The 27932-nt window shown below is 37.8% G+C and overlaps 1 protein-coding gene and 1 pseudogene across 1 annotated transcript; both read right to left on the bottom strand.

The window, feature by feature from the left end:
• Nucleotides 1-7622: 7622 nt before the first annotated feature.
• Nucleotides 7623-13395, bottom strand: LOC117299171. The gene is made up of 10 exons (XM_033782631.1): nucleotides 12030-13395; nucleotides 11601-11881; nucleotides 11254-11460; nucleotides 10881-11123; nucleotides 10707-10783; nucleotides 10389-10591; nucleotides 9917-10258; nucleotides 9593-9745; nucleotides 9279-9462; nucleotides 7623-9136 (listed from the first exon to the last, which is right to left on the bottom strand). The coding sequence occupies exons 1-10, from the start codon at nucleotides 12909-12911 to the stop codon at nucleotides 8790-8792; spliced, it is 2919 nt and encodes a 972-aa protein (XP_033638522.1). The 5' UTR covers nucleotides 12912-13395; the 3' UTR covers nucleotides 7623-8789.
• Nucleotides 13396-25664: 12269 nt separating this feature from the next.
• Nucleotides 25665-27076, bottom strand: LOC117299170 (annotated as a pseudogene).
• Between the last annotated feature and the right edge of the window lie 856 nt (nucleotides 27077-27932).

Raw genomic sequence — 27932 nt, 5'->3', positions numbered from 1 at the left:
TATGCCTACTGTGGCAGAGGGGACTCGTTTTCCTGAGCATTTACATTTGTCCCATCGGACTTGTAGCGACCATGTTTTTCCCAACAAGTTTTCTCAATGTGGCCCCCTTTCTTACAGAAATTACATGTAATTCTTGGCCTACTACTCCTTGTGACTATTGCCTTGTCTAGCTTTTCCGTCAACACTTTTGTTAACTCTAACAACTGACTACTAGTCATTGTCTGATCCTTAGATAACGCATCTAGCTTTTCAACCATCAACTTATTTGTGGTCAACAAGTCAGACAAAACATCTGTCACATTGGCGGCTCCATCCCGCTCACGATGAACTTTGGGTTCATCTTCCCGTACCATTGCCCTTCTACATTTATTCTTGTGTGAGGGTTTTCCTCTCCCTCCGGAAACAATTCCAGTACATGTTCCCTGAATTTATAGAAAGACAAGTCAGGCTTTTCAATATGCATTCTGCGCAATTCTCTGCGCACCCCTGAATCAAGAGAGCCTTGTATGAGTCGTTCTTTAAGTGCTTTGTCTCGCATTACTCTGAGCGCTGCTCTTTCTGGTTCATCGGCAGTCCTTTCCATACTGTTCCATATTATCAGCATAATAGCCCAACTAAACTCGGCCAAGGTTTCACCTTCACGTTGTGAACGTGCGTGAAACTCACTAGTTAGCGCCGCAACATTTGCCGGCGGACCAAACATACGCACAAGCACAGCAATTAATTGTGGCATTGTTTCAATCTCCTCAGGAGGACAACATGAAATTTCATCTTTAGCTACCCCACCTAAGTGATCAAGGGCTGCACTAATCTGATCCTGCTCTGATAATTCAAGCTGCCTACAATAAAATTCAAGCTCTTCTAGCCATGCATTGAGTGTGCAATCACCTGGCTTCACTGGTGAAGTTCCATTCAATTTGGAAAGTTTGAGCTTTGGGGCCCGTGCGAATTTGAACCCCTGAAAAGCAGCCAGTGTTTCTGCTAAAGTATCAGCTGACTTAACAAGAGCTTCTGCGAGAGCTTCGGGCGGTGCCATTGCACTACCCAATTAGACCAACTAGTAGCTTAAAAGTACATAAACAGAAATGCAAGTTTCACAAAAAATATAATCAAACTACACCAAAGAACTACTACACACACACGTCTCCTTTAAAGCAATAACAACCCTTGTCGAAAGCCTAACCCATGCATAGCTATAGACCACATGTGCCCAAAGTCGCAGTCAAAACAATAACACGCACTATAAATTGGTGAAATAGAAACGGTCACCCTACATGTTACAACATAGAAAAAGGCCGTACTTTGGCACAATTAAATATACCGTGACAAAATCAAATGTGGGGTGCCAATATTCAGTGAATATCCCGTAAATATACAAATTAAAGAAAGTTGTTGTGGTGCTGGGGATTAATTAAATTTAACAATCAGCAGTAGAATGAATTGATTCCTGGAAATCCTGTCTACGACGCCAAGCTGTCAGGGTCTACTGGGGTGTAGCCTGGGGTTGATGTGTGTATGTAGCCACAACACCGGGGTGAGGATTACTCCTCCGTTCAGATGCAGTAACAATTCACTCGGGAAAGAAAATGGAGTCTATACAGTCCAACTGATGGTCGTTGATTGTCTTATGATATTTTAATCAAACCCAATTAAATCCCCTACAACAAAGGTACAGAGAGACAATACATTTAGTTTGTTTTACAATAATCTAACTCACTTTTGTTGTAGTTAAAAATAATACTAATATGATCAATTAATAATTCTGGACTTACCAGACACCTGGGATATAGGCACTAGCTCTCCTAACCGACCATGTCTATAAGGCGTCCCACGCCACAATCTGGGCTGTAATAAATACACATACTAATACAGTCACGCATGGTGAATAGATAGCCCTACAGGTGCACAGTGAAACTCATCCACTTACAAATAATGAGAAATGTTTATAGCCACAAATAACAGATTTATACAATGAAATGTAAAATAAATATCCACTCACCAGAGTCCCCAAACGAAATTGGGTTGGATAACCACTCCCAGATATATTATGTTCTTTAATTCCACCGCGAAAGCGGTGGAAACTTTTAACGCCGTATTTTGATTGCCTCAAAGTCTCGTATAGTCTTCAAACAATGGCGACCCTTCAATACAACTTGCACTGGTCAAACGTATAGGCAACGTTAGCCCTAGTGCAGAAAGAAATCACTCCGCGCGCAAAAGAAAACTACATTTGTAGACTCATCAGGGAATTAAAATACCCAATGACGACCTAATTAAATATTAAATGATAACTTGTAAATCCCATGTTACTATTAATGTGAAATTTGAAGATAAACTAATTTTAGAACCAATTTTATAAGACGTACTACATTAAGCAATGTAAGTACCTACAACGCGGAGCAAAGAGGCTTACCGCGTTAAAGGGGCTGTGATAAATGAAAGTTGCCAGACCCCGACAGTAGCAAGCAGTAGAAGACCTCTTAGACCTTTTCACAATTAATACTCAGTGTGGCCGCATGCGATAGCCGTGAAATGAGCTCATTACAGTGCATGCTGGTCTAGGTAGTGACAAATATTTGTCACTATCTAGGCCAGCATGCACCTCGTTCCATGGTTAACCACACGTCTGAGCATTTATGACTACGATGTTGGGTTCACGTGGCTCGACTAAAATTATGACATAATTGATGTGCACCATGACAAAATCGTTATATGGGGTGTTATTTGGCAGAGCTCCGTGTCAATTGACATGGAAGTGCTTGGAGTCAATGCAAGGGACACGACGGACAGGGCCAAGTGGAGGAGAGCCATAGGGAGAAAGCAGGCCAATCCAGAACAGACTGGACAACGGCCTTAAAACCAAAATGATGATGATGATGACTGCTTTTCTGTTTATTGTTAAAAAATTCAGCTCTATATGAGCCCTCCCTCATCGGTTACAAATAGAATGCTCAAGCATCACCTCGGCAATCATAGGATGAGGTTGTTTCTTAAAGGAACACGTTGCCTTCAGATTTCACAAAATTTCACGTTTGAGGGTGTTCCTTATACTTATTAAGAGTTGTTCTTGCAATAAAACACATTTAATGTGTTGTAATTAGTGAATGGTAATTAAAAAAACAAACCTGACCTCTGACCCCGAAACATGGCCCGCGAAATATATACGTTTTTCAAGCCGTCAAAACGATCGTCCGTTTATGCGCGATGCGCAGCAGTAAGGCTGGCGCCGTAGCCAATGGCCTGGTAAACCTACCAGAAGAACACGAGGTACTATACCGTTCTCTACCATACGACGTTGTGTGAAATGTAAACACACCATTTTGCTGTCAAAATGGATCGCCGAAAAACACAGATTCAGCTCATTGCTCTACGCAAAGAGATGATTGAAGACACGTCCAAAAAGAAGGAAAGGACACCTCGCCAATCAGGGTAAGAATAATGTAGTGGGACATGGACTAGCCGACGAGAGAGAGAGAACGGACCGTGATTGTTTATACCCAATGCAATGTTATTGTTAGTTATTATTGTGGACATGACACGTAAATTCACAGCCATGAGACAGCCGCAGCACTGAGTTGTGAGAGTACATAATGTACATGTACTATGACTAGTTTACATATAATTTTGTAGATCTATTCACTCGGTGCATAGATGGGGGTGGGGATTTGAATGGAGTGCCCAGCGTACTAATGACTTGGCATAATTTACCCTAATTTACTTTGATGCTACAATTAAAAGAGTCGTTTATCTGGCTGGGAAGGGGAGGGCTTTTGTAAAAATTGTAGAAGTACATTTTAAAAATAGTACAGATTTATGAAATGTTTTTTGTATATTTTTAACAGTTTACCCAAAATATTGTACCCAAGTCAACTCGTACCCAAGTCAACCCGAATTCTTTCAAAGAAGTGTGACCTTTCAAACAATAAAAAATAAAATTTTCGAGAACTAATATAATAAGTTATATCAATGGTTTTCAATTTCTTGTTGAGGTACTATGTGAGCAGATGCCAGGACTTGGCGTAAACATTTTGGAGACCTCATCAAACCCGGCAACTCCAAGTCCACATCATCCACACCTCAGCAAAGCTCTTGCCAAGCTGGTGGGTTTGTACCAACTGTAGGGAGATGCCAACACAACAGGACAGGTCATGCTGCAAACAAAGGCCGGATGAATGCTTCTCAAACTTGGCAGTAAGAGACTGATTATTTCATACTGTCAATGGCATGTGCATGTATAACAATATACACATGTACTGTCAAAGCAGTCCAGTTTTGTTACATGATATTTTGATCTGTGTGTCCCCCCCCCCCCAAAAAAAAGGAAACAAAGTAAATGTGTAAACAAACATTTAATAAGGAAACACAAATTTAAGCTTTCATTCATTGTAGTTACTTGTAAACAGCCTCCTTCGCCAACGTTGCATTACCAAAATACTTCACACTGAACAGCCACATCCTAATAACATCATGTCTTTGACCAGCAGCCGATTTCACGAAACTTTACGCAACTGCAAAAGTCCACTTGTGCAACGTTTATGGAGCAACTTGCGCCATTAAAATTGCGCAAGTGGACTCACGCAGTTGCGTAAAGTTTCGTGAAATCGGCTGCAGGGAGGTAGTATTTGCTATAATGTCACTTTAATGAATCAACATCAAGTGCATGGGTTTTATATTCCATATACATGTACAAATAACCAATTTTTATTTTGTTAATTGTTTCAAAAATGTTTGTGTTTATATTTGAAAAGATCTTGAGGCACCTTGTTCTGGACCAGCATTAGAGTTGGCACGACATCACAGGAATGACATGTACACCAGGGCAGCATGATGTACACAACAAATGACTTTTCAACCCAGCCAGCCTTCACAGACAACATGTGTCATGTCAGAATGGTACTGGAAATAGAGTAACACTACCTGGTTACTGTGTTTGTAAAATCAGGGGTATATTTCCAGATAGTTTCAACTTTCATTTACACATGATTTATGCAAAACAGGTTTAACAAATGGCAATATTTCCCGTTGTCAACAAGTAGATTCTTATTCCTAAATTAACACATGTCAATACTTAAACTTGTTATTATTTTTTTTTTTGCACATTACTTACGTCAACAAATCATTGAATGTGATGTGAGCAGAGTTTGTTTTCATCACAACGACATATGATTAAGTTTAATTTGAAGTACATGGCCAATTGTTTATACAATCATATTTATTGTATAATTTGAGATTTCGATATTTTGTAACAAAAAACACACAAGAACAACAAAATGCAAAAACATAAACAATCTGTATTCAAATAAATTTATCTGAAATATCTTTATTCTGTATTCATAAAGAGAAATGGATCATAGATGCAAGAAGTTTGATAAACACAGTGCCATTACAATTTTTTAACCTTAACCCTTGCAAGTGTATTTTGATTTTAAACCACATGCCTGTTATGAAATGCTGTTTTAGAATGATGTTTTAGAACTAGTCATATTGTTGACTAGCAGACCATGTTAGTTCGAATAAGTAAAAGTTTTAAAGGAAAACCACCCAATTTCAAGTCATACTTGTGTTGATCATTCTATTCTACTTTTAAAACATCCTTTCTAACCATACAATGCATTTTACAACCAAATCACTCGATTTAAGGCATTGGTCTCTCTAAAGGGACTTTATACCTTAGATGTTGGTAATTACTAATTTGTGATCATAAAACTCACTTGATAAAGTCTACATGATGAGAGGCATGTCAAAGGACTTGTTTCTATACTGCAATGGTGTTTTTCTTTCACTGTTTCTTGCAGCTTTTATTGCCAAATTTAGCCCAAATTGTCACAGGTTTATTATTTTTATGCATAAATATTGAGGAGATACACCAACTATTACTAAGGATACTGCATGGGACTATAGTGTTCTTTGACAAAGGACAAATTTAATTAATGTTTGCAAATACATCGTGTACTGCTGTGAATTGTAAAAACATGTCTCAATAAATTGACCATATTGTTTTATAAAGTTCCTATAAATTTGTGACAAAGATTCTATTTGATTACATACAAACTCTAGAACTTGCCAATAATGCTAATAATGCACTGACCTTATGTCTTATGCACACCTGTACAGACATTTTTGTAGCCAAATTGTGGAAATTAAATTTAAGAAGTGGAAAATCTGGATTTGTGTTTTGCTACAAGTTCTTCTGTTGGTAGTAGTGGTGGTGGTATTAGGGGGGGGGGATGGCGGCTGTGGGTAGAAGCCATCCTTGCACCATTAGCGGTAAGCCTGGGCGACTAGTGTCGGACTCCAACTATTGAATCCTTAGTCGAGTCGCGACTATTGGTTTCAACTATCCGGTTAAACGTGCTACAAAAATAGTTTTAAAAAAATTGTGTCTACCTGTTTGGTGAACCAATTTAGTCGCTCATTACTATTCATGACAACATAATTTACTTACAGAACACAGACATCAGTGACACAAATCTTCAATCTTTTCCGCTTGAATTAGACTATATTGTGCTTGCGGCACACATTGCCACAGTGCATCGTGATAATTAAAAATTTGTCGCGACTAGTGTCGTAGTCGCAACTATTGGATGGAGGTGCGACTAGTCGATTAGTAATTTTCACTGGTCGCCCAGGCCTAATTAGCAGAGTTTTCCTGTCCTGCGAAGAAGCTGGTTGTCATCTAACCGTGCTTGGAAAACTTCTTTGATGTACGTGTACTCTTTCTTGTCCATACCGGCTTCAGTAATCACATCACCACCCAACTTTCACTGTGACCTGGCAATCAAGTATCAATACAAAAATGTTACAAAATAATAAAATTGTTCCCCGTTTCTGATTTTGTTTTGTAATTTTTGAAAAGAGTTCTTCTAGACTATGGCCCTTTTTGAAACCACGGCTTTGGCTTTGGATTCAGCTCGGGCTAGCTTGGCCCCGCAGATGTTTGGACAATACTGAGCGTGCTTTGCGTAGGGATTCAGACAAGAGGACGGAGTCTGAAGCCGAATCCAAAGCCGAAGCCGTGGTTTCGAAAAGGGCCTATGGAAGCTTCATTTTTGTGGACAAGAGTATTACTTTATTTTAGCTTTCCTTGCCGACTACCATTTGCAGTATGTGCTCCCTGTTCAGATGCATCGCACAGTAAATTTTGCTGTCAAATGATTCTGAGCAATGTAAACAGGAGCTACCTCAAATAGTACCGTCCAAGACCAAGGTCAAGGAATTACATCCCCATAATAGACATAAAACAATGAATGTATACCCCGAAGAAAGGATCATGTTGGCAAATAAGACAAGTGACATCTATCCTATGGCGATGGACTAGTATAAGTTAGACACCACTGTCCTGTTGCCCTGTGACTCAACATGTACATGCAAACAGCATAGAGAAAGGACAGAGAAGTAAAGTCCCTGTAATTTTGTATCTAAAAACGAACTGTGGGGTATATGTGACTCGCAATTGCATACTATACTTACGCGGTAAACACGGTAAACGCCTCTCCGACATGTCTGAGCAGATGTTTTATGAGAGGATGAATTCTCTAGCTGTAGTTTTGTTTCAACTCCACTCGCTAGTTGGTATTAAATAATCTCGTCTTTTTGCTGCAAAGGCCCGAGGCAAAAAGAGACACACGACTACAGAATCACATGCACTATTAGTATTAGTAAAACGGGTACTAGACATTCTTTCGTGTACAAAGTATTCGCATTACTAGACTGGCCCCGCTAAAATCCTACATCGTACGAGCAAGAACGGGGAGTTCAGTGCGTCTGGGGAGGTCTGGCCGTGGGGGCACCGCTGATTTCCGACTGACAAATTGTTTTGCGCATGCGTGGATTTCTGCTGCTTGAAGAGCGCCCTCTTGTGTCAAAATCTTAAACAAAACAACGGTTGTAACCGAAAAGGGTTCGGAGAGACGCCCCTATTCAAAACAGCAAATCTAGTGGACTAATTAAACTTTCGAACCAAAGCTATGAATATTTATGATAAAGAGGTCATAGTTCTTAAATAAATATACAAGTGGCCATGTTTTTTTATGCGGCCGTGTGGATGGAATGGTAAACCGTGGGCGGTGTGTGTGTGGATTTGTATCAGCTGGGGCTGTGACGGGATGGTTTTTTTAGCCAATTTGAATCGTCAAAATCTAAGTAACGTGAATTTCCTCCGGGAAAAATGGACTTCACACGTAAGTATTATGTATTTAATAATATATTAATACAATAATTAAAAGTGCAAACGCTTTCAAAACACTCTTCTGTTTATTTTGTGAATACCCATTTTTAGCACACGTCATGACAAGGAGGGCGCTTCACATGGCAAAACAATACAGGTGGTTAATTTGTAATTGAGTAGATACTGTAGTTGTATGGGTCTACCATGATGAATAATGCACTCGATTATTCCATATCACATATAGAGGATACGTAAGACTTTTTTGAGATAAGGCAACTGAGAAATAAAACCGTAAAACTGTCAAACATAAATAACTAACGATGTGACAATTTCTGGCTTGGCTTGGTTTTTGGGGGTGCCATGATTTTTATCAATATCTGAAACTCAAGTGTGGGTACGTTTCCTTCAATTCCTCCATCCATGGTGGTGGTGTGGCCAAGTCACAGGTACGCAAACAACTTTAGTTTTTCAATTTTTTCGTTCAACTTTTGTCAGTAAAATAACAAACTTTCATGAGATACTGGAAGTAACATCATAAATTAAAGTGAATAACTTGGTTGATGTATTTGGAGTACTACTTGAAATCGCCAATATTGAATATATAATTATATTGGGATCGGGATTAATTTCTGCTAGCAGATGATTTGGCAAGTTTCCGTGGCTTTCTTTGTGGACAGAGATTTGCTATGGACGGGTTGACGTTGAGGAGGTGTTCCCGCATGATGCACTGCAGCTTGTGAAGATCGGGGTCCTTCTTCTTCGTGTTGCGTGTGCCACCAAACCGTCTCTCCAAGATGTTGAATACAGCGTGCATGGATTCTCCTCCTTGTTCACACAGCAGACCCATGCCGTGTTTAGTACGTCTGATGAATGGTATGATGTGATCTTCCATCATGTGCATTTTGGGTGGGATTGACTTTGAAGGGAAGTTACAGCGGAAGAAATGCAGAAAGTCACGAACATTTTCATCTGCATTTATAAGGCAAGTAAAATAAATCAAACATTAAGAATAGAGCATGTCTATATTGATAAACATGTAATGCAAAATAATTCTGAAATTATTGGAAAAGAAATTCAAAAGCAATGTCACACGTATTAATTTCACACTTACCAAGCTTTGTAATTTCTGTTTCACTGAGATATCTGCTCGCATTGTACACGTTGTGACATTGTGAAAATAGATGGAAGATTGATGCAAACTTGTTTGCAACGCATTTTGCTTCATTCATTTTAGCTGGACAAATCCGAGAGGTTTCATCAGTGATCACCGATGTTAGTTTGTGGATGTTCACCTCCTAATAAAAGATCATACAAAAGACAACATCATAGCAATAAAAACAACAACATATTTACAAGCTATTAATGTCTACGTTCTTTAAAGGAACTATATTTTTAATATCAACAAATGAACAGGCTTTACAATACCTTTAGGCATTTGTGCACATGATTGCCAATGAATGTGTTTGAATAATAAGCTTGCCGCCTGACTTTGATTTCTTGAAGTGTCTCTTCCAGTTTGATTAGTAGTGGGTTTTGCTCGGAGGGTAGTTGTTTGATGTTGGCAGCTGCTATTGCTTCCTGCAAATGAACATAAATATGAAAATAATGATTCAATCTTTCCATTACCCAGGTAAATGTCGGTTGAGATGCTTTATCATGACAAAGATGTCAGTGAAGAACAGTGATGATTTGCGGAACTGCCTGTGTTTGAATACTTATGCAGAGCTGAGGTTAGTAAAATTAAATTACCTGTCTATCCAATTCCTCTTGCAGTGTCTTGATTTGATCTGTTGTGTCGGTCATCACCTCATTTACATCAACATCTTCACCGATCAACATTACCACTGCCATTTGTTCTCTTAGCTCATCAATCTCAGTTGCTATTTCTTGAGCCCTGTTCTTTGCTGTAACAACCTCACAGCGCTTGGCCACGTACAATGGGAATGGTCCATTGGCTAAGGAGGGTACTGTCTGGGGACTCTCTGCCAGTGCCTCAACAATATTTTCCAACAGTCCGTTGCATTCTTCTTCGAAGAGAGTGAATAGCTTGAACCATACACCAAGGCTTATGTGCAGTGATGGTGGACAGACCTATAGCAAAAGGAACAACATAATAATAAAATAAATAAACTATTAGCATATCAATTTATTAAATATAAAATAGAACAAAAATAACAAACCCCTTTGTTTTTTGTTGGTTTAAATATTCAATTTTACTCACAAAAGTGGTTGGTATGTCGAAGAACACCTTGCCGATGACATTGTTGCAGTTCTTGGCATTCTTGAGTAGGCTGCCAGCGTCTGTGAATCGTTTGTAGTCATTGGAGATCTTCTGTAGAGTACGTTCATCGCTAGGTGGTCTACTGGCCTTTGGGAGAGCCATATCTTTACTAGTGATACAACACCACAAGCAGGGGTGACGACCTGAAGAGAGCAGATTGCAATGAAGTTACTGATGACCTTACACAATTATACTGTTTATAACTGTTTTAATTTTTCTATTTGTGTTCTGCAATGCAGAGTGTTGGATTTTACTTACCACTTGGTCCTGATAAACCGTACATCCTGCATAAAAACTCGTAATCTCCAAAGAGGAACACAACGAGCTTCTTTCCCCTAAGATGAAAAAATGAAAAAATGTAAGTGCCATAAATCATGATTAGTTTATTTTGTTTTTCTTTTAAAAAAGGTATTTGAATTTATCAAAGCGTACCTCCATGATGTATTAGATATTGACTCCACTTGTTCTTTGTACTTTTCAAGTGCGATATGAAGATTTGGGGCAGTGTCCGATGATTCGTAGACACAAATGACACTTGTGTCACGGCGTGAGTTAGGGTTGGCTATGTTGGCGACTTCTAGCATCATCTTGAAACTCCCGCCCCCCTTATCCCCTCCTAGCTTCAACCAGATCTCCTCTTTTGGCATCCCTTCCGTCCATTGCAACTTTCCACATCTAAAAAGTAATAAGAAACAAAGTGTTATTTTATAGTTATTGGGGTACTTGCGTATCTATGTTTTCAGCTACAACAAGTGTGTGATTACAATTTCCTGCAGTTGAAAGTACGTTCAATCCATAAAGTTACCTTTCATAATCATCCAACAGACCCAAGACGTATTTCTTCAAGTCTGTAATGAAGACACAGGGAGCGGGCTTGCTGACAAGGCTTCCGTGATCATTCGCAACAAAGGGCAGTCTCTCTCCCTCCAAGATGTCTTGTCCAACAGACATTTGGCTGACTTTTCGGGTTGTCTGTTCGTTGGCCATAATAATATTGTACTGTCTCAACCACCTGGGAACAAAAGAACAATTTAAAGATTATCACATAAATGTAACTTATTTGTTTTAGTTTTTATGTGTTGATATTCATATATTACCACAGTGAAACTTTCTTAAAAGTTGAGAAGAAAAAGATGATCTTATAAATCTTACAGCTTGAGTTCACGAAGGGCAGCCCATGACAGACTTATGTCAGATTTTAGAGCCAGTTCCTCTAGAGGTGGAATATATGTGGTGAATTTGATCTTCTTTAACAGATGCTGAAGATCGTGCCTTGTAGCTGTTCTGAGCATGTGGCTTAGTTGTTCCGTAGCCTTGTTCCCACTGACTTCTTGGAGTTTATCTTTCACAAGTTTTGTTCGCCGAAAGAGTGTTCGTTTTGAAACGTCATCGCTCGACTTTCTCGGATGAGTTATGCGTTGAACATACATTGCCTGTAATTGGAATGAAAGTAAAAAGATATCTTTCAGAATACTTTTTTTTAAAATGCAGACATAAAACTAAACATTTATTTTTAAAAAACATCCGTTTTTAGTCTTGTAATGAATTAGGCATTCATCATTTTAACTAATGCAAACTTACCTTTCCACCTGTAGAAAGCCTAACTGTTCCTCCATCACTTTGTATTTGTTGTTTCAACAAAGTTGATGTCACCTGCTGACCCAACTTTCCAGACGCAGACATATTTCTCTTGATGAGGTCTCTGAATATGTGTTCATCTATATGTTGTGATGTCAGAGGGTCCTTACAATCATGGCTAGATGTACTATTTAGCCAACTGCTTCGGTTGCAGGTTCTGCAGGTGACTTTTGCATTTCCGAGAATATTTAAAAAATATTCTCGGACAGGGCTGGTGTCCTTCAGACTTGTATGTTTGTGACAGCTTGGACAAAGTACTGATGACGATGATGACCGGTTAAACACTACTTGTAAGCAGTCCAAACAGAAAATGTGATGGCACTGTGTTTCAACCGGTCTGTTCAATATTTGGCTGCAAATTTGACAACATATCGATGACTCATCTGTTGTGAAGTTGTCACGAACAAATATTGTGGTTGTCTCAGCCAAAGTGTTGAAGTGCTGAGAAACTACTTCTTTGGCTGTTGCCTCATCTGTATCGAGTCGTTCCAGTCTGGCATACTTGGCTGCAGGCCGTCCAGTTTTCACTTCATCAACTTTAGCACACACAGTGCAAGTTCCTCTTTCAGGATGGGGAGGCCACTCATTGGGGGGGTGATGGGGTTTTGGAAGGAACAAATTTGAGTAGCAAAGGTGACAGATTTGTGAGGGATGGCGATGATGTTCATCAGCTTGGATATTAATTCCATATTTTACTTGTATCTTTTCTGAGTAAGCACTGCATCTTTTATTTTTTTTGCTTTTGTTTTTCCATTTTCGGATAGCATTGCCACACACTCTGCATAATTTCTCTAGATTTCTTGTATGTTCATGCTGGGCACTCATATTATTCTATACCTATAAAATGTAAAATTTGAAAGCAGTTATATTGTTAGTTGTTTTAATTTCCTTTTGGGGATTTGTTGTGTACATAAGAAAATGTACAGGTGTTAAAATCAATTAATCAAAGTAAAATAATATTAATATAATTTCCAATAAAAAAAATGGTTTGTTGTTTATCAAAGAAGTTAAATTAAAAAAATAATTATATTTGATAAATACTGATGTTAGAGTATGGGGGTAAGTGTTGTGGAAATCATAATTGTGAATTGTTTATCACTTAATTAATCAAGCTAAGTAACACCGTTCCATTATTAAGACAAGAGATTAAGAAGTAAACAAATTGTAAACATTGTATTTTGAATAAAACATAGAATCCTTCTTAAATTAACCTAAAAAAATAGAATAGTTTTATCATCGTTTTATTTTTTAATAATATATTGAAAATTCAAAAGAATGTATTCAAAATTGCATATTGGGGGACTTTTGTTTTGACCAAGCCCACTAACAAAATGAGCAATTGGATACAATATCCGATCATCAGCGACCGTTCTTGTGGTGTGCATGCACAAAACACTGCGAACTATCGTGTACAATGTGTAAATGTACATGTAACACGCACTATGTGCACCGCGGAACAGCCGCAGAAGTCAACAAAACGTCAGGGAAATCCCGCTGATTTTGATCAATCCAGGGGGTTTGCAGTCATGAAAATATAATAATTTAACAGAAATGTGTTTTTTCTCTACAAAAAATATGTTTCTTTTATCAAATGAATTCAATTTCGTTCATAAACGCCCCCCAAACTCACCGTATAAAGTCGGATTTACGTTGCGCAGGCAGACGACATCTGTCAACAAAATGAGGGCTTTCCCGCGGTCAGGGGTCGGATAACAAGGGGGTGAGTCATTATTATTACAAGAGTAAGGTTTAAAGAGTTGTTTATTGGTCAAAATTATCTCCAAATATGAATATTCAGTACCTTTTTTTACCCTTTGTTCCGTTCTGAAACGTACAAATACAGCGGTAGGTCACAACTTATGAATAATTCATTTCAAGTTGACCTTCCATTGAAAGCCGCGCATGCGTAAAACCAAATGTCTTTCGTTGGTGCGTTCTGAACAGCGGTGGGGGATGATGGCCCGCTGGACGGCAGCCGCTCGGCCCCGGGACGTGGGCTGAACTTGCTGCTTAGATAGATTTATAAAAAGTTAATTCAACGTAGGCCCTTTTATTTTTGTTCATGAACTGTTTTTTGTTGTTGGTAACCATGGAGGAAGAGATAGATACAAATGGGGTTCGTAAAATGGTTAATAATTGCTCAGTCGTATAGTTCAAAGGCTGCGACTGGAAATAAGACTAGTGAATTTGGCGGCCATTTATGGGAGTCAAAATCTTGACCCCCATAAATGGCGGAGCGTTTTGTTTCGAGAAAGTTAGCAAAAGCGAAGCATTTCTAAGGCATGTTTGTGTAGATCATTATATTCTACTTTTTTAACATCTTTCCAACCATAATCATTTTACATCAAACGCTTGTCATAGCCCAAAAACGCCCAATAAAGCGCAACCCGAAGCCAACGTGTCCCTTTAACTACAAATACAAATATTATGTTTACTCTTGACGATATATTGCGATGTGCTAAACAAATCACATGGCAAAAACTATGTATGGGGTAAACTTTTACTCACCTCCAATCTGCGACTTCACTTCGGACTGTCGTGCAACAATGCCTGTCCGGGTGCTCCTCATCATATCTTCGGTTACAGCTTGTGTTTTTATGATGGTTGCGCTTGATACGTTGAGGGCCTGGGCGATGTCGCTGAAAATATGTGCAGATAGTGGCACAGCTTCTTCAGGGCAAACATATAGTTGTGTACAGTTTTCGCTTGTTTGCCATCTGCTCTTAGTTTCACCATGATCCTTTTATTCAATGGCCAGAAAATGTAAATGTTAAAAATTATTCGGAACACAAAAGTGAAATCCACTGCTCTTTGTTAGACAAGTTCTTTATTCAATATTTTACTGCAAAACTATTTTAGGCCCTTGTGGCTGATTTTCCAGCCCATTTAATTATTACTGTGACCGGCTTAAATAAAGGATCCTGCGGGACACAATCTTCGCTGTTCCATACTTTTATTTATATCTGAATTGAAGACGGAGAAAATAATGTGGTGTTAAGTCTCCGACGTCAAAGGAGAGAGTCTAATTAAATAAACATAATTTAAATAGAACATTAAGAATAAAACTTACAAGTCACAAATACTATTTACAAGTAATTAGGAAATCCTTAAAAGACGCGAGAGTGTTGCTGTTTTCCAGCCTAGAAATTAAGTATTTTAGAAATAAACAAATCAATGAAATAATCCGTGAACTTGGATAAAAACTATCTATAATAAACGATTTGCCAAAGATTGGAAATGGATGGCAAACAGAAAAGCATAAATAACGGCAAACTAAATAATATAATTAAAGTTCCCGCCAAAGGTTTAATGGCGTCCGCCATCTTGGAATTGTACCAAAATTAGAGGATACCCTTACAAAAATAAACCAATGGTAATGATTGGTATCTAATGGTATCTAATGGTACTGAATGGTATTGAATGGTGTCCTATGGTGTATTAATGGTGCTTCTAATGGTAATGTTAAACTGAATGGTACATCTTTTCATTTAACAATGGTATTGACTTGTTATGAATGGTATGAGTGGTGTGTCAATGGTGCTGTTAATGGTAATGTGAAAATGAATGATAGATCTCTTTGCTTATCAATGGTGTTGTACGATGTCCAATGATAAAGATTAGTTATGAATGGTGTCCAGTGGTGTGTCAATGGTAATGTGAAAATGAATGATAGATCTCTTTGCTTATCAATGGTGTTGAACGATGTCCAATGATAAAGATTAGTTATGAATGGTGTCCAGTGGTGTGTCAATGGTAATGTGAAAATGAATGATAGATCTCTTTGCTTATCAATGGTGTGGAACGATGTCCAATGATAAAGATTAGTTATGAATGGTGACCAGTGGTGTGTCAATGGTAATGTGAAAATGAATGATAGATCTATTTGCTTATCAATGGTGTTGAACGATGTCCAATGATAAAGATTAGTTATGAATGGTGTCCAGTGGTGTGTCAATGGTAATGTGAAAATGAATGATAGATCTCTTTGCTTATCAATGGTGTTGAACGATGTCCAATGATAAAGATTAGTTATGAATGGTGTCCAGTGGTGTGTCAATGGTAATGTGAAAATGAATGATAGATCTCTTTGCTTATCAATGGTGTTGAACGATGTCCAATGATAAAGATTAGTTATGAATGGTGTCCAGTGGTGTGTCAATGGTAATGTGAAAATGAATGTAAAATCTCTTTGCTTAACAATGGTGTTGAACGATGTCCAATGATAAAGAATGGTTATGAACGGTGTCCAGTGGTGTGTCAATGGTAATGTGAAAAAGAATGTAAAATCTCTTTGCTTAACAATGGTGTTAAATGATATCAAATGATAAAGAATGGTTATGAACGGTGTCCAGTGGTGTGTCAATGGTAATGTGAAAAAGAATGTAAAATCTCTTTGCTTAACAATGGTTTTGAATGATATCGAATGATAAAGAATGGTCATATGAATGGTTACCTATGGTGTGTCAACGGTAGTGTGGAAATGATTGGTACATATTTTTAAATAATTAGGTATTAAACAATATGAATGGTATACAGTGGCATGTCAATGGGACTGTTAATGGAATGTTAAAATGAATGGTACATATTTTGGTCTAACGATGGTATTGAATGGCCATGAATTGTATACAATGGTGTTTTAATAGTGCTGTTAATGGCAACATGAAAATAAATGGCACATCTGTTTTTCTTTGGTATCATTATTCGTCATACCATTTGTATAATGTATACAAGTTATGACAGTAAATGGTACATCACTGGGAACAAGATCATGAATGGTGTTTTAATGGTGCTTCTGAAAGTTACGCGAAAACAATTGGTACACATCATAGTAAAGATGCACTATATGATGTATAATGGTACCATTGGTAAATGTATACTTGATGCAAAACAAAACCATTGACCATTATGATGCCAACTTTTGATACCATTAAAGTTTCACCACTGGTAAGCGGCAACCCTACTTTACAAGTCAGTCATTGATGATGAGTCACTGGTAATACTGTATGGTTTCTAGTGGTGAGAGTCATTTTTGACATTAAATAAGGAAATAAAGGGGTAGCGACAAGTTCTTTAACACATGTTTAAAGCCGGCAGGGTAGGCGGCCATGTGATTAAGGCCTGAGCCGAAGGCTTTGACGAGGGCCTTGATCGCACGGCAATAACTCTGCAAGGTTTTAAACGGACATTTAAGAACGAGTCACCACTCTTTTATTCCCATTCATAAATGCCCTTTTGTTAAAAAACTTTTACAAAATACAGTTATGGACACCTTATCAATTGAAAATTGGGTTTGAAACATTTTGTCAAAAATATTGTGAAGAATCTGTTTCATGCGCGTGGGTTGTGTGTACGCGGGCGCGCTTAGATTACGCGCTGATAGCTATGAATTGCGTTCCGCGTGATAATCTTCGGACCCGCGGAAGCCAGCTTGTTATAAACAGAGCTCCAGTGTGCATTAACAAAAGGTTTATGCAGACCCACGTGATGCGGTCTCCACCAATAGGAGTAGAGAAACTGTCTGGGGTATTTTTTAATTGCTTATAAAGGGTGTAAAAATGTAATATTCATTGTAAACGATAACACAAACACATTTGCTCTATTTGTTGGAAAACATAGCCAAGGAAAAACATCATTTACATTAAAACATGAAAGAAATTTATTTCTAACTCATTTAAACCTATAAAAGGTTAAATTTTCAATTATTTAAACCTATAAAAGGTTTAATTTTCAATGTTAACATTTATACAGTTTTTACAAATAACAGTTATGGAGTACACTTTCACAAAAGAAAAACATTTCCATACAGTGTACATTAAATGCTCACACACTTTAAGAAGAAAAAATGTTGGTCAAACTTGTACCCACGCATAAATACCCGTCTTTAATAGTATACAATTTGTCAGAATTCAGTGAGTTTTGTGGCAGAAATTGATGAAGGAAGCTAAATTATACATGTTCATTTTTATCTGATCTTAAACATACTATGGGGCCACTTTTTGACAAGATGTAAACGTCTCCATTGTGTATAAAATCCTTGCCCCCCCGCCAAAAAAAAGTGCACAACATTTCGTTCGATACATTCAAAAGCCCCCAGTTTTATGTCTTTGCCACCCTCCCCCTATGAAAATGTGTGGTTATGCCACTGTTACAGATATAACACATTACTACATTATAAAATATTTACACAATACGGAAGGCTTTATCTTACAGATTTACAAAACAGGTTTTAAAGCAGGTTTAAAAATTTTTTTGGCAATGCATCACATCATACATGAATACTACCTAACTTACAGAGTGCACTAAGTTTAATCATGTTTACATGTCAAAATTCTACTCTGATGCACACAGAATTATGTGTTTTACAGGGCCTCGTAAGCGCATAATTCTTTGTTAACGAGCCCAACGAAATTTCATTCTTGAATTTATTCAATATTTTTGTACAGTTAAAACTATACAAAAATGCATGCCAAAACAATAAGGATGTATGTATGGGTAATCCCTTACAAATATTTTTGGCGAGCTTACAGTTAGACATTTAGGCACTATTTTGGAATGACATTATGGCAATCTAAAAATGTGCAATGTGAAATACACTTTCATATTACACAGATGGTACTAAACTACCTTAAATTTTGTTTAATAAAAATCTAAATTTCAGTTGCTGGCTGGCTACTTGTGGATGTTCTAGTGTAGAAACAATGTAAAGTAACACTACAAAAAATGTTGCAAGGGAATCCTTGTTGTGACAATCACACACAATATTTTAAATGGATTATTATTTCTACTTTTAGTGGTTTTTTCTTTACAGCATTGCCAAAAAAGAGAACAGGCAAAGCATGACTGTTTTCATTCCTTTTTAGATTACGGCATTAACCTAATTGAGCCTTAAAAAATCACATACATGAGGTCAAAAACTGTGTTTGTCAAGTACAATATAGGGTGTTTACCTAATTGGTATTAGATGATTTGGTATTAGTATTATTGGATGATTTACACAAAATATACAGGTTAAGAAATCCTCAATTGTTATAAACCACTGTTTTATTTACAGGCATATGCAGTCTATAGGAAATGTAATACACAGTACATCGTAGAAGGTCAAGCCAAAACTACAGTTTCTCACATTGGTCAGATGGTCAATCCCGCTCAAACTTATTTGGCAAAACTACCACAAACATAATGTTACCCCTCTTTCTGCATACTACACACTTTTCTTTAATACTAGCCACACTTATTGCTCTTGCTGCAATTCCTTGTGATGATACACTATGAATACTCTCTGATCTAATACCAAGCTGCCTGTCCACAAACAGAGAACCTTGATTTGTTCTAAGAACATTTACAATTACAACTGATGTCCAGACACAAAAACATGGCCCAACACAGGCACACCGGCACTGCAAAGTTATCAGGGCCTTGATGCTACAGAAACTTCCGTCTGTGAGCTGCACTACACTGTTATTCCGCTTGGATTGTCTCCTGTAGTCTTCACTATGAAATAATCTACCTTCGTACTGGAACCTTTTGTAGTAATGAACTTCTTCTGTCCTCATCAGCTGATCACCAAAGAAATGATTAACTGCAATCATATCTGCAACATCGAGTTGCCTTACTACAGCCTTACCCAACAACTCGGTATTGTCAATTTGCATTCTTACAATAGGTCGATATGAACCAACATGAGTAAGTTTGGCATACAAGTCTTTGCAAGCTGGGCTCGCCTCAATCAAGCACTTCTTTGCTAGCTGCTGTTTTCCTTTGTAAATTTGAAACTGAAGAGCCAACTGTTTGGGCACAAATTGTGTTCCGTGTATTAATCTTAAGAGAATTTGGTTATTTCCCTCAAACGGAAAAGCAGAGTTTGACCATGCTGGTCCCCAGGCAGACACACTTTTTGCAAGATGGCACAAAAGGTGGATATTAAATGAAACATGTTTCTCGCCATACAACTTAGCAGTAAAGATAACAAATTTCTTTAGAGCAAGTTCGGCTTTTTCCAGGTCATCTTCACCTATTTCATTCTGAACAAGTTTGAAAGTGGCATAGACAAGTAAGAACCAATGGTTTATGAACTTGGAAGGTAATATCCCATCCAAAACAAAGAGAGAATAAAAGAGTAGGAAAGACCTTAGTTCAGAGGCCTTCCAGAATTTCCTAGTTTCCAATTGTCTTGGTGCTCGAGTTATTTCATGTGGGGGAGCCATTTCCATAAGGCGTTTGTTGACATCATTTGTTTTTGTTCATATGTACCAGGGTTGGTCATGGTTACTGCTGTCAAACCATAATGTCAAAAACTGCCTGACAACCCCCAAAAGGACGCAGTGCATGTAGTCAACAGCAAACCCTTTGATGACATCAAACTTTGGGAAAAACATCAGTAATGAAGGCCCTTTTATGCCATATACTGGTTCCCCAATCTCCACAGCCTGGATGACATTTTCTCCATGCCTTGGTAGACATCGAAGCTCTGGTTCTTGATACTGAAAAGGGTAGCATCTTACGAATCCCCTTCCTTTTGGAACACGTTTCCCAGGATGATAACACCAGTCACACCCATAGCAACCATTGAATTGCGTGCTGTTACGAACGGGAGGTCTCGCTACAGAATCACATGATGAACAGACAAAGAACACTCTGCTTCTAACCAGCTGGTTAGTTAATGGATTTTTCCACTGAAACCCTTCATCCCCTAACAAGATGGCCTCATCCCTAAGTGGCTGTAAAAATGTGCTCATACTTGGTTTACTGCCAAACCACAAGCCTGTTATGAGGATATTCCTTTTTCTGTCATTATACTGTAACTCGTTGATACTACACTGTACAGGCCAAAGCGCACGATTGGAAGACTTAAAAACTGGAACACCATCGATATTGAAAGTGAGGGTGAAATCATCATCTGAAATATCATTACTTTGTACCAATGACCTAAGCACCTGCCCTGTACACACATCAGTCACATTGTTCAAGTTAGCTGCCTGTACTTCAGATTTTATGATACGATTACGTACAACATCTTCACCACATTCCATTACATCTTTGATTTGTTTTAGCAGGGGTAATGTGACAAAAAAATTGCCTGTATCTAAACTTTGTTCAACATTAAATGAACATTCACATTCTGGGCAAAAACCCTCTTGTTGAATCTCCTTTCGATCACCTAAGTACCATGTACATTCAGCACAGTAAATATGGATGTTCAAAACCCCTACTACACCAAGAAACTCTTTTGAAAACATATACTTGGATTTTGGAAGGATGTTAGGAAACAAAATATTCAACAGTTTCATCAGATCATTTAGTCCTTCGCCACTTACTCCATGCCGTAGAATGTATGATAGGATCAGTACACTTGATTGATCTTTTGTGACTGTGCAGCCTGGATACAAAGGTTCACCACCTTGTTCTTGGAACTCATCATTGCCCTGTCAAAATAGATCAAATCAGATTATCAATTACTTCACTGATATCCAAAATCATACAAAATATTTCTTGGTGTTGCCCTTGTTTGCTGTTGTTGCGCAGTAAACTATTCATTTAATCACGAAAAACAAAAAAATTTTTTCCCCCCTTTTTTTTTAACAAGAATTTCAACAACTGACATCAACATCAAACATTATATTAGACTTTATCTTCAAGTACGCGCTAATCCACCAATCAGATTCGCAGAATAGAGTGGTGATAAAAACCTATATTGCACGGCTAATATCACTACCAGTGGCCTCGTTGGATATGGGACACAGAAGTACTATATTTTTCCGTATTCCACTCGCGCTTGTGTGATAACTTATAGCATCAACTAAGTGATGCAAAATGCTTCGAGGAGTAAATGAAAAACAAATGATAAAAAAATTATAAATAAAGGATATATTACAAATTTGTGTGTGTGTCACAATGCTAAATCATGGTTGCAGTCCAATGCATCAGTGGACCCCTGCTAATGTTTGAATAAATTACTAAAAATATGATTTAAGTTATAAAATCTAAATAAAATAACATATTAAAAAACCTTTGTGATCATGTTTTGTCAATCTGAATTATCAAACATAAAATGTTATAATATTGACATGGGATATTGGATCATCACAATTGATAGAAAGGATTTTAATTTTTGGTTGAACAAAAAACAAAAATTAGACTAGACATAGTGCTTTTTGTTAATTACAAAAACACGGTGTTCGGTTGGACGTTACATGATGTAGTGGTTCAAAAACATTGAACACGGCCGTTCCACCAATATTTAATTGCGCCCTCTGTTGTTAAAAAGTAGCCAGCGCTTTGCGACGTCACAAAGCTCGGTGTAATATGACCTTTATTGACCTCGTGCACTGAATATTAATGAGGCACGCTAATAACCGTATTTGATTGGTTGAATTAATTATTTTTGCTGAAATCTTTGAGTCATGTGACTCTAAATCTCATGTGTACCCTGTTGACATGTAAATATTAGAATATGAATAATTCATGTGAGATTTAGAAGCTGTTTACGTGTAGCGTTAAATCGCGGGCTCGAAAGACACGTGACAAAATTCCCGTTATTCTTCGTCGATTTTCTTCGAAACAAAAGTTTTCCCTGGTACCGGATACGTTGTAACAGCAAAATGACGTTTTCCCCCACCTACTGAAGAAGTTTGAAGGTAAGGCCAGCGGTAGATTTCGTAAAATTCGAGTAATTTTTGAGTCAAATTAGGGCTTTTGTCGATGTCACACGTTGCATTAAGTCACTATCACATGTACACGTATTGTGTTTTCGTACATGATTCACATGCATAGTCATTACGCGTGTGTTACATACACAGCGTATTTTGCATGTGTTTATTAAACAGACGAAGGTCTAGGGTCTAGTCACTCTAGGGTTTTCCAAATCCCAAAGGGATATTATGTAGAGACATTAATAATTATCAACGAGTCAACTCACTGAACTTGACATCATAAGCATAGGTATGGAATGTTAAAAATAAAAGCTTTTTTTTTAATTGTTTTATTATAATAAAAATTACAGTAAAAAAGAAATATATATATATATATTATTAATATTAGGCCTACTTGCTCAAAATCTCAACATGCTCAAGAGTCAAAAATCAAACATGTAAAAAAAAAAACATGAAAACTTAAACATTTAAAGGGTGATGAATGAAGCCTGGAAGGACAACAAGGGAAGGACTTATCTTTTGCTTTTACATCATCATTCAGTTTGAGTTGACTTCATCAGTTCACAATCAAACGTGTCAAAATTAGATGATGATCTTACCCACATCTCTATAGTTATTTTAAAAAATAAATCACTAATGTACATATGATGACTGCATGAAGAAAGATCCTTTCTTCCACAGTAATTTTGTATGCACCAAGTTGAATCTGTACCGAGTGCTATGGTGCGTTAATGATTTTGAACTGTGCAACTTGATAATCTTCATACATGTTATTGACGGATTGACGCATAGCGTATAAACATGCAAGACATTGCGAATCATGTAAAAATACTTGTTTGAATGACCTGAATTTATCACGGAACATGGGACGTTAGCGTGAAAGGGTTTATTATCACGCCACATCAGTATAACACATTTATTGCAAGGTAGAATTACTTTAATTCAAATGTGTGTACAGCACATGCCAAAATCAGGGAATTGAATGCACTTTAATTAAATTAATGCTCTTTCATTAAATTTTGTGCTTTATTTCAGGCAATGCAGAATTACTCCTCTTTTGCTCTTGATAGCATGCAGTCTTGTACTTCAGGTGTAGTGCTGATGTGATGCCTCCTCACGGTGGTTACGAGGCGTTGGAGTGGGTCTTTCATTCCAGAAACTACTCTCCCAATTCTATTAAATTCGGTGTGGATAAGTTCACCCCCCTGTTCATTGAGCAGTCCAAATCCAGCACCGAACCGTTGCAACTGCTCAAGTGTATGGTCCTCAAGAAGATGGAGTTTCGGGGTTATGGATGCATTTGGGAAGCTTGATCTATAGCAGGCCATGAAGCGTTTGATACATACATCTGAAAATAAAAGTGAGTAACAACTAATAATAATGATAATAGTAAACGACATTTGAAAAACACTCCACTAAATCACAGCGCTTGAAAAAAAATATTAAGTACAGGAAAATAAATAAATAAATGAAAAATCGAAACTAATATAAAAAAAGGAGTAAACCAAATTTATTTATCCATGTAATTGCTTCAAACATTTATTCAAATTGTCATTATAATGTGCATACCAATATTACGGAGGTCTTGAGGTGTGATTGCCCTGCTGTGATTAATTCCGACATGAACGTCTGCAAATTTCAGAAAGACTTCACTGAAGGTTACACCGACTTTCACAGCATCCCTTATGAGCTTTTGATGGTTGAAGACGGGTATGGCATCACAGTTTAAGTTCTTCAAGGAGTTTACGGGGAGCTGTTGTTAGTGCTGCAATAACATCAGGCTGTGAAGTAAAGGTAAAATAAATGTGTTTCTAAGTCTGATCTCTATTATTCCAAGGGATTTATCGTTTTCCATATTGTGTAATAATCATAACATATTTGAATTACAATTTTATAGGTGGAACTCCAGAAACATACACGTACTTTGCAACACTTGTGGACATGGTTTCCGACGAAAGCTTTCCCATGGTAGCTTGCCTTTGGACTTTGTGCTCCTTCAGAGTTTTGTCCAAACAGCCGACAACAGGACCAGACCCAACAGGTAGTTCCATTTGAGACTCATCCTATAAAGTAACTGTAAAATTAAAACCATATTACTATCTGTGGCTTTGACTGGTTTGTAATTGAAGCCATTGTAAATGAGCAGGAAATGTGCGCCTTTAGCGCCTTGACTTTCGTGAATTTGGCGACCAAATTATTATGGATCAAAATTCCAAAACTGCAATCTTAGTTGCCTTGCTTCTTGGACATTTCCAAAATAAAATTCATAATGAAACGTCACTTACAAGCCCCTGAATTTGACGGCGAAGTTCAAATGCTCTGTAAGCCAGCTCTTGAAAAACACCATCAACTTGCTGATGTTCCTTCTGAAGCAGGTGGAGAGGAAGTTCCTCTTCGATCTGATCCAGCTCAGCTTCCTTTTTTGCTTTGTCCGCCTTCATTTTCTCCTCCGTCTTGCACTGTTGCATCGCTAGTTGGTCAAAATTGTTTTCTGCAGGATCGCTTGAGTCAAAGTGTGACACGCAAAGTTGAAAGAGTTGTACATCTATCCGATGACAGCTCTCCTCCAGCATGTCATAAAGCTTCTTAAAGATGCCAAGTGACATGTGGAGGGTCGGAAGCACAACCTGAATGAGGAGAATTTTATTTATATATATATATATATATATAAAGCCAGGAGAGTTTGTCAAGTAAAGGGGGGGGGGGCTTATAAATACAGACAAAGAAGTATCGGATAATATTGCATTTGTGATAATATGATAGTTGTTAACAGTAGATTATTTTTGTACTTTTCAGGCTGTCCAATAGACTTACATGATCTACAGGGACCATCAAAACAGGCATGGCTATGACACTACAGGATACATCTTTTGCCCTTGATTTTCTGGAACCGTCTGCGATGTATGCTTTGTAATTGGCTTCGATGGACTCAAGTGTTCTTGCAGGAAAGTTGGACCTGTCTGTTAAGGGCACAGTCATCTGCTCTTTTGAAGCGGTGCAATAAATGCAACAGTGGCGGGCTGGATACAAAAGAAACAAGGTTATTTGAGTTACGTCTTACTATTTAGATTTGTATTTATTCCTGTGGCAAACCTAAATGGAGAAATTTGCACTATGACTTTGATATGTTATGCGGTGTAATCACAGCACAATTTCATGGGGTAGAGTCCTGCGCATGCATACTCTATATTACTAGGCATTCTTTGCTTACACAACTAGGGCAGAAATTTGGCACATGCACACTAAGCAGAGAATGAAGATTTGCAACACAGAATTTAGCAGTGAGCGTAGCCATAATTTGGGACCCATTTAATAAATAACAAGTATTATTGAAAAATACTTACCATTACAGCTGCAGATCCCATACAGTTTGGTTAGTAGCTCATAGTCACCAAACACGAACAGCTTTATGGACTTTCCCCTAATGTGCAGAAACAAGTATTTGTTGACACTGTTAACTTATTTTAATTAAATATGTTTTTTTGAACAGGAAGTACATATGGTGCATAACCAACTTGTATCAACCCTAAGAAACTATGTTCCAATCTTCAGGGAGGTCTGAATACCAAGGTACAGTATGATAATAGCAATGCAGCAATGTTGGTTGTAGTTGAAAATAAAATATTTTTACCTCCATGTCATTCTGCCCAGTTGAGCCACCTGCTACATAATTGGAGGTAGTACCCGCTCTATGTTTGCTGATGAGTCATGGGCCTCAAAGCAGGCAAAAAAAACGGTGTTCCTTGTTGAGTTGGGACTTGGTGTATTAACAATTTGGTAACACATCTTGAAAGATGTACCACCAAAGTCCCCACCAATCTTGACCCATATCTCGTCAACAGGAATAAAGCCATGCCATGTCAAACCTCCATTTCTGAAAATATAATATTCAGACATAATTATAAATAAAATTTATCAATAAAATGCACCATCAATTAAATGCAAAGAAGCAGACTAAAATCTTTTAAAATAATATTCTAAAGTTGCACTTTGTATTTCTGAAACTAGTTTCCTATTTAGACCTAATAGAAGTTGAGTCAGTCCATTTTTATTCATGAATTTCTGCCTTTGTGTCCTACTATTTGCATTTGTTCGTTTCCATTCAGGGAAATATCGAAAGAAAACTTCTCACCTGTCATGCCTGTCAAGATAATCAAGGACCATTGCAGAGACATCCTTTACAGTCACACATGGAACCTCTCTTGTCTGCAACCCATTTGAGCCATCAGCACTGCTTGACTTGAAAAGGAGGGGGACCAATTTCCCGACAATATTGTCACTGAGTAGTGTATTCTGCTGGTGTCTCATGGCACGCTCTGATGGAAGAGACACTCCCATAGATCCTAGGTACCTGATTCAGTTGAAGAAACATAGACAAGAAACCTTTACACTTCAAATATTACTGTTTATGAGCAGCATTAAGTTGAGAGGAAATTTTATTGTCAACAGTATAGTTATAAAACCTCACCTGCGAAGCTTTCGAAACTGCTCCCATGCAAATTGGCACTCTCGCATCATGGCTAGAGAACGATTTACGCTCATAGCTTCCTCACTTGGTTGAGATGTAGGGCAGGCATCATCCTCGTCTGTGGATTTTGCTTGCTTGCTGGCCAGAGTAAAATATGCCGGCTAAAGGGAGATATGTATACAAAGATAACAATGAGTTTATAATGTTGGCAATCTTTTGTAACAAAAATACCAAATTGCTGAAGAAAAAAAATAGGAAACCTGAATGGCGACTTGAATATCTTCCCACTTCTTTTTTTCTACACTTAAATTTTAATTTTTCCCCCTTTTATAAGTATTTTCACAATTTTATATTATTAGTTAATTTCCTTTTGTAAAAGAAACAACATTTACCCTTCCTGGTGTTTTCAGTCGTGCACACGGATTTTCCCTCAACTTGTGGACAGTCCACCTATCTGTGGCAGCCTCTATCTCGGGGGGTATAGGGGTGCCCTTGATGTGCTTTGATGCCATGGATTTTGGTAATCTTGCTGCTGTTGTGACGTCACATTCATTGGTTGGTTCCGAGCCGGGTAGGGGGTCACTTGCGTAACATGTAAATGCTGTGGGTTTTGGCTGCTCTTGTGCGCATATGTGGGTTTTCATTAGTTCAAGCTTCCCTATTGTTCCACAAGCTATACAAACTGTTGGGAGGGTTGTCAGCTGAACCCGTAGAATTCTTGAACAGGGA

This window comes from Asterias rubens, chromosome 14 (assembly GCF_902459465.1).
Source record: "Asterias rubens chromosome 14, eAstRub1.3, whole genome shotgun sequence".
NCBI classification, from domain to species: domain Eukaryota; kingdom Metazoa; phylum Echinodermata; class Asteroidea; order Forcipulatida; family Asteriidae; genus Asterias; species Asterias rubens.
This window is presented reverse-complemented; position numbering and strand designations above follow the sequence as displayed.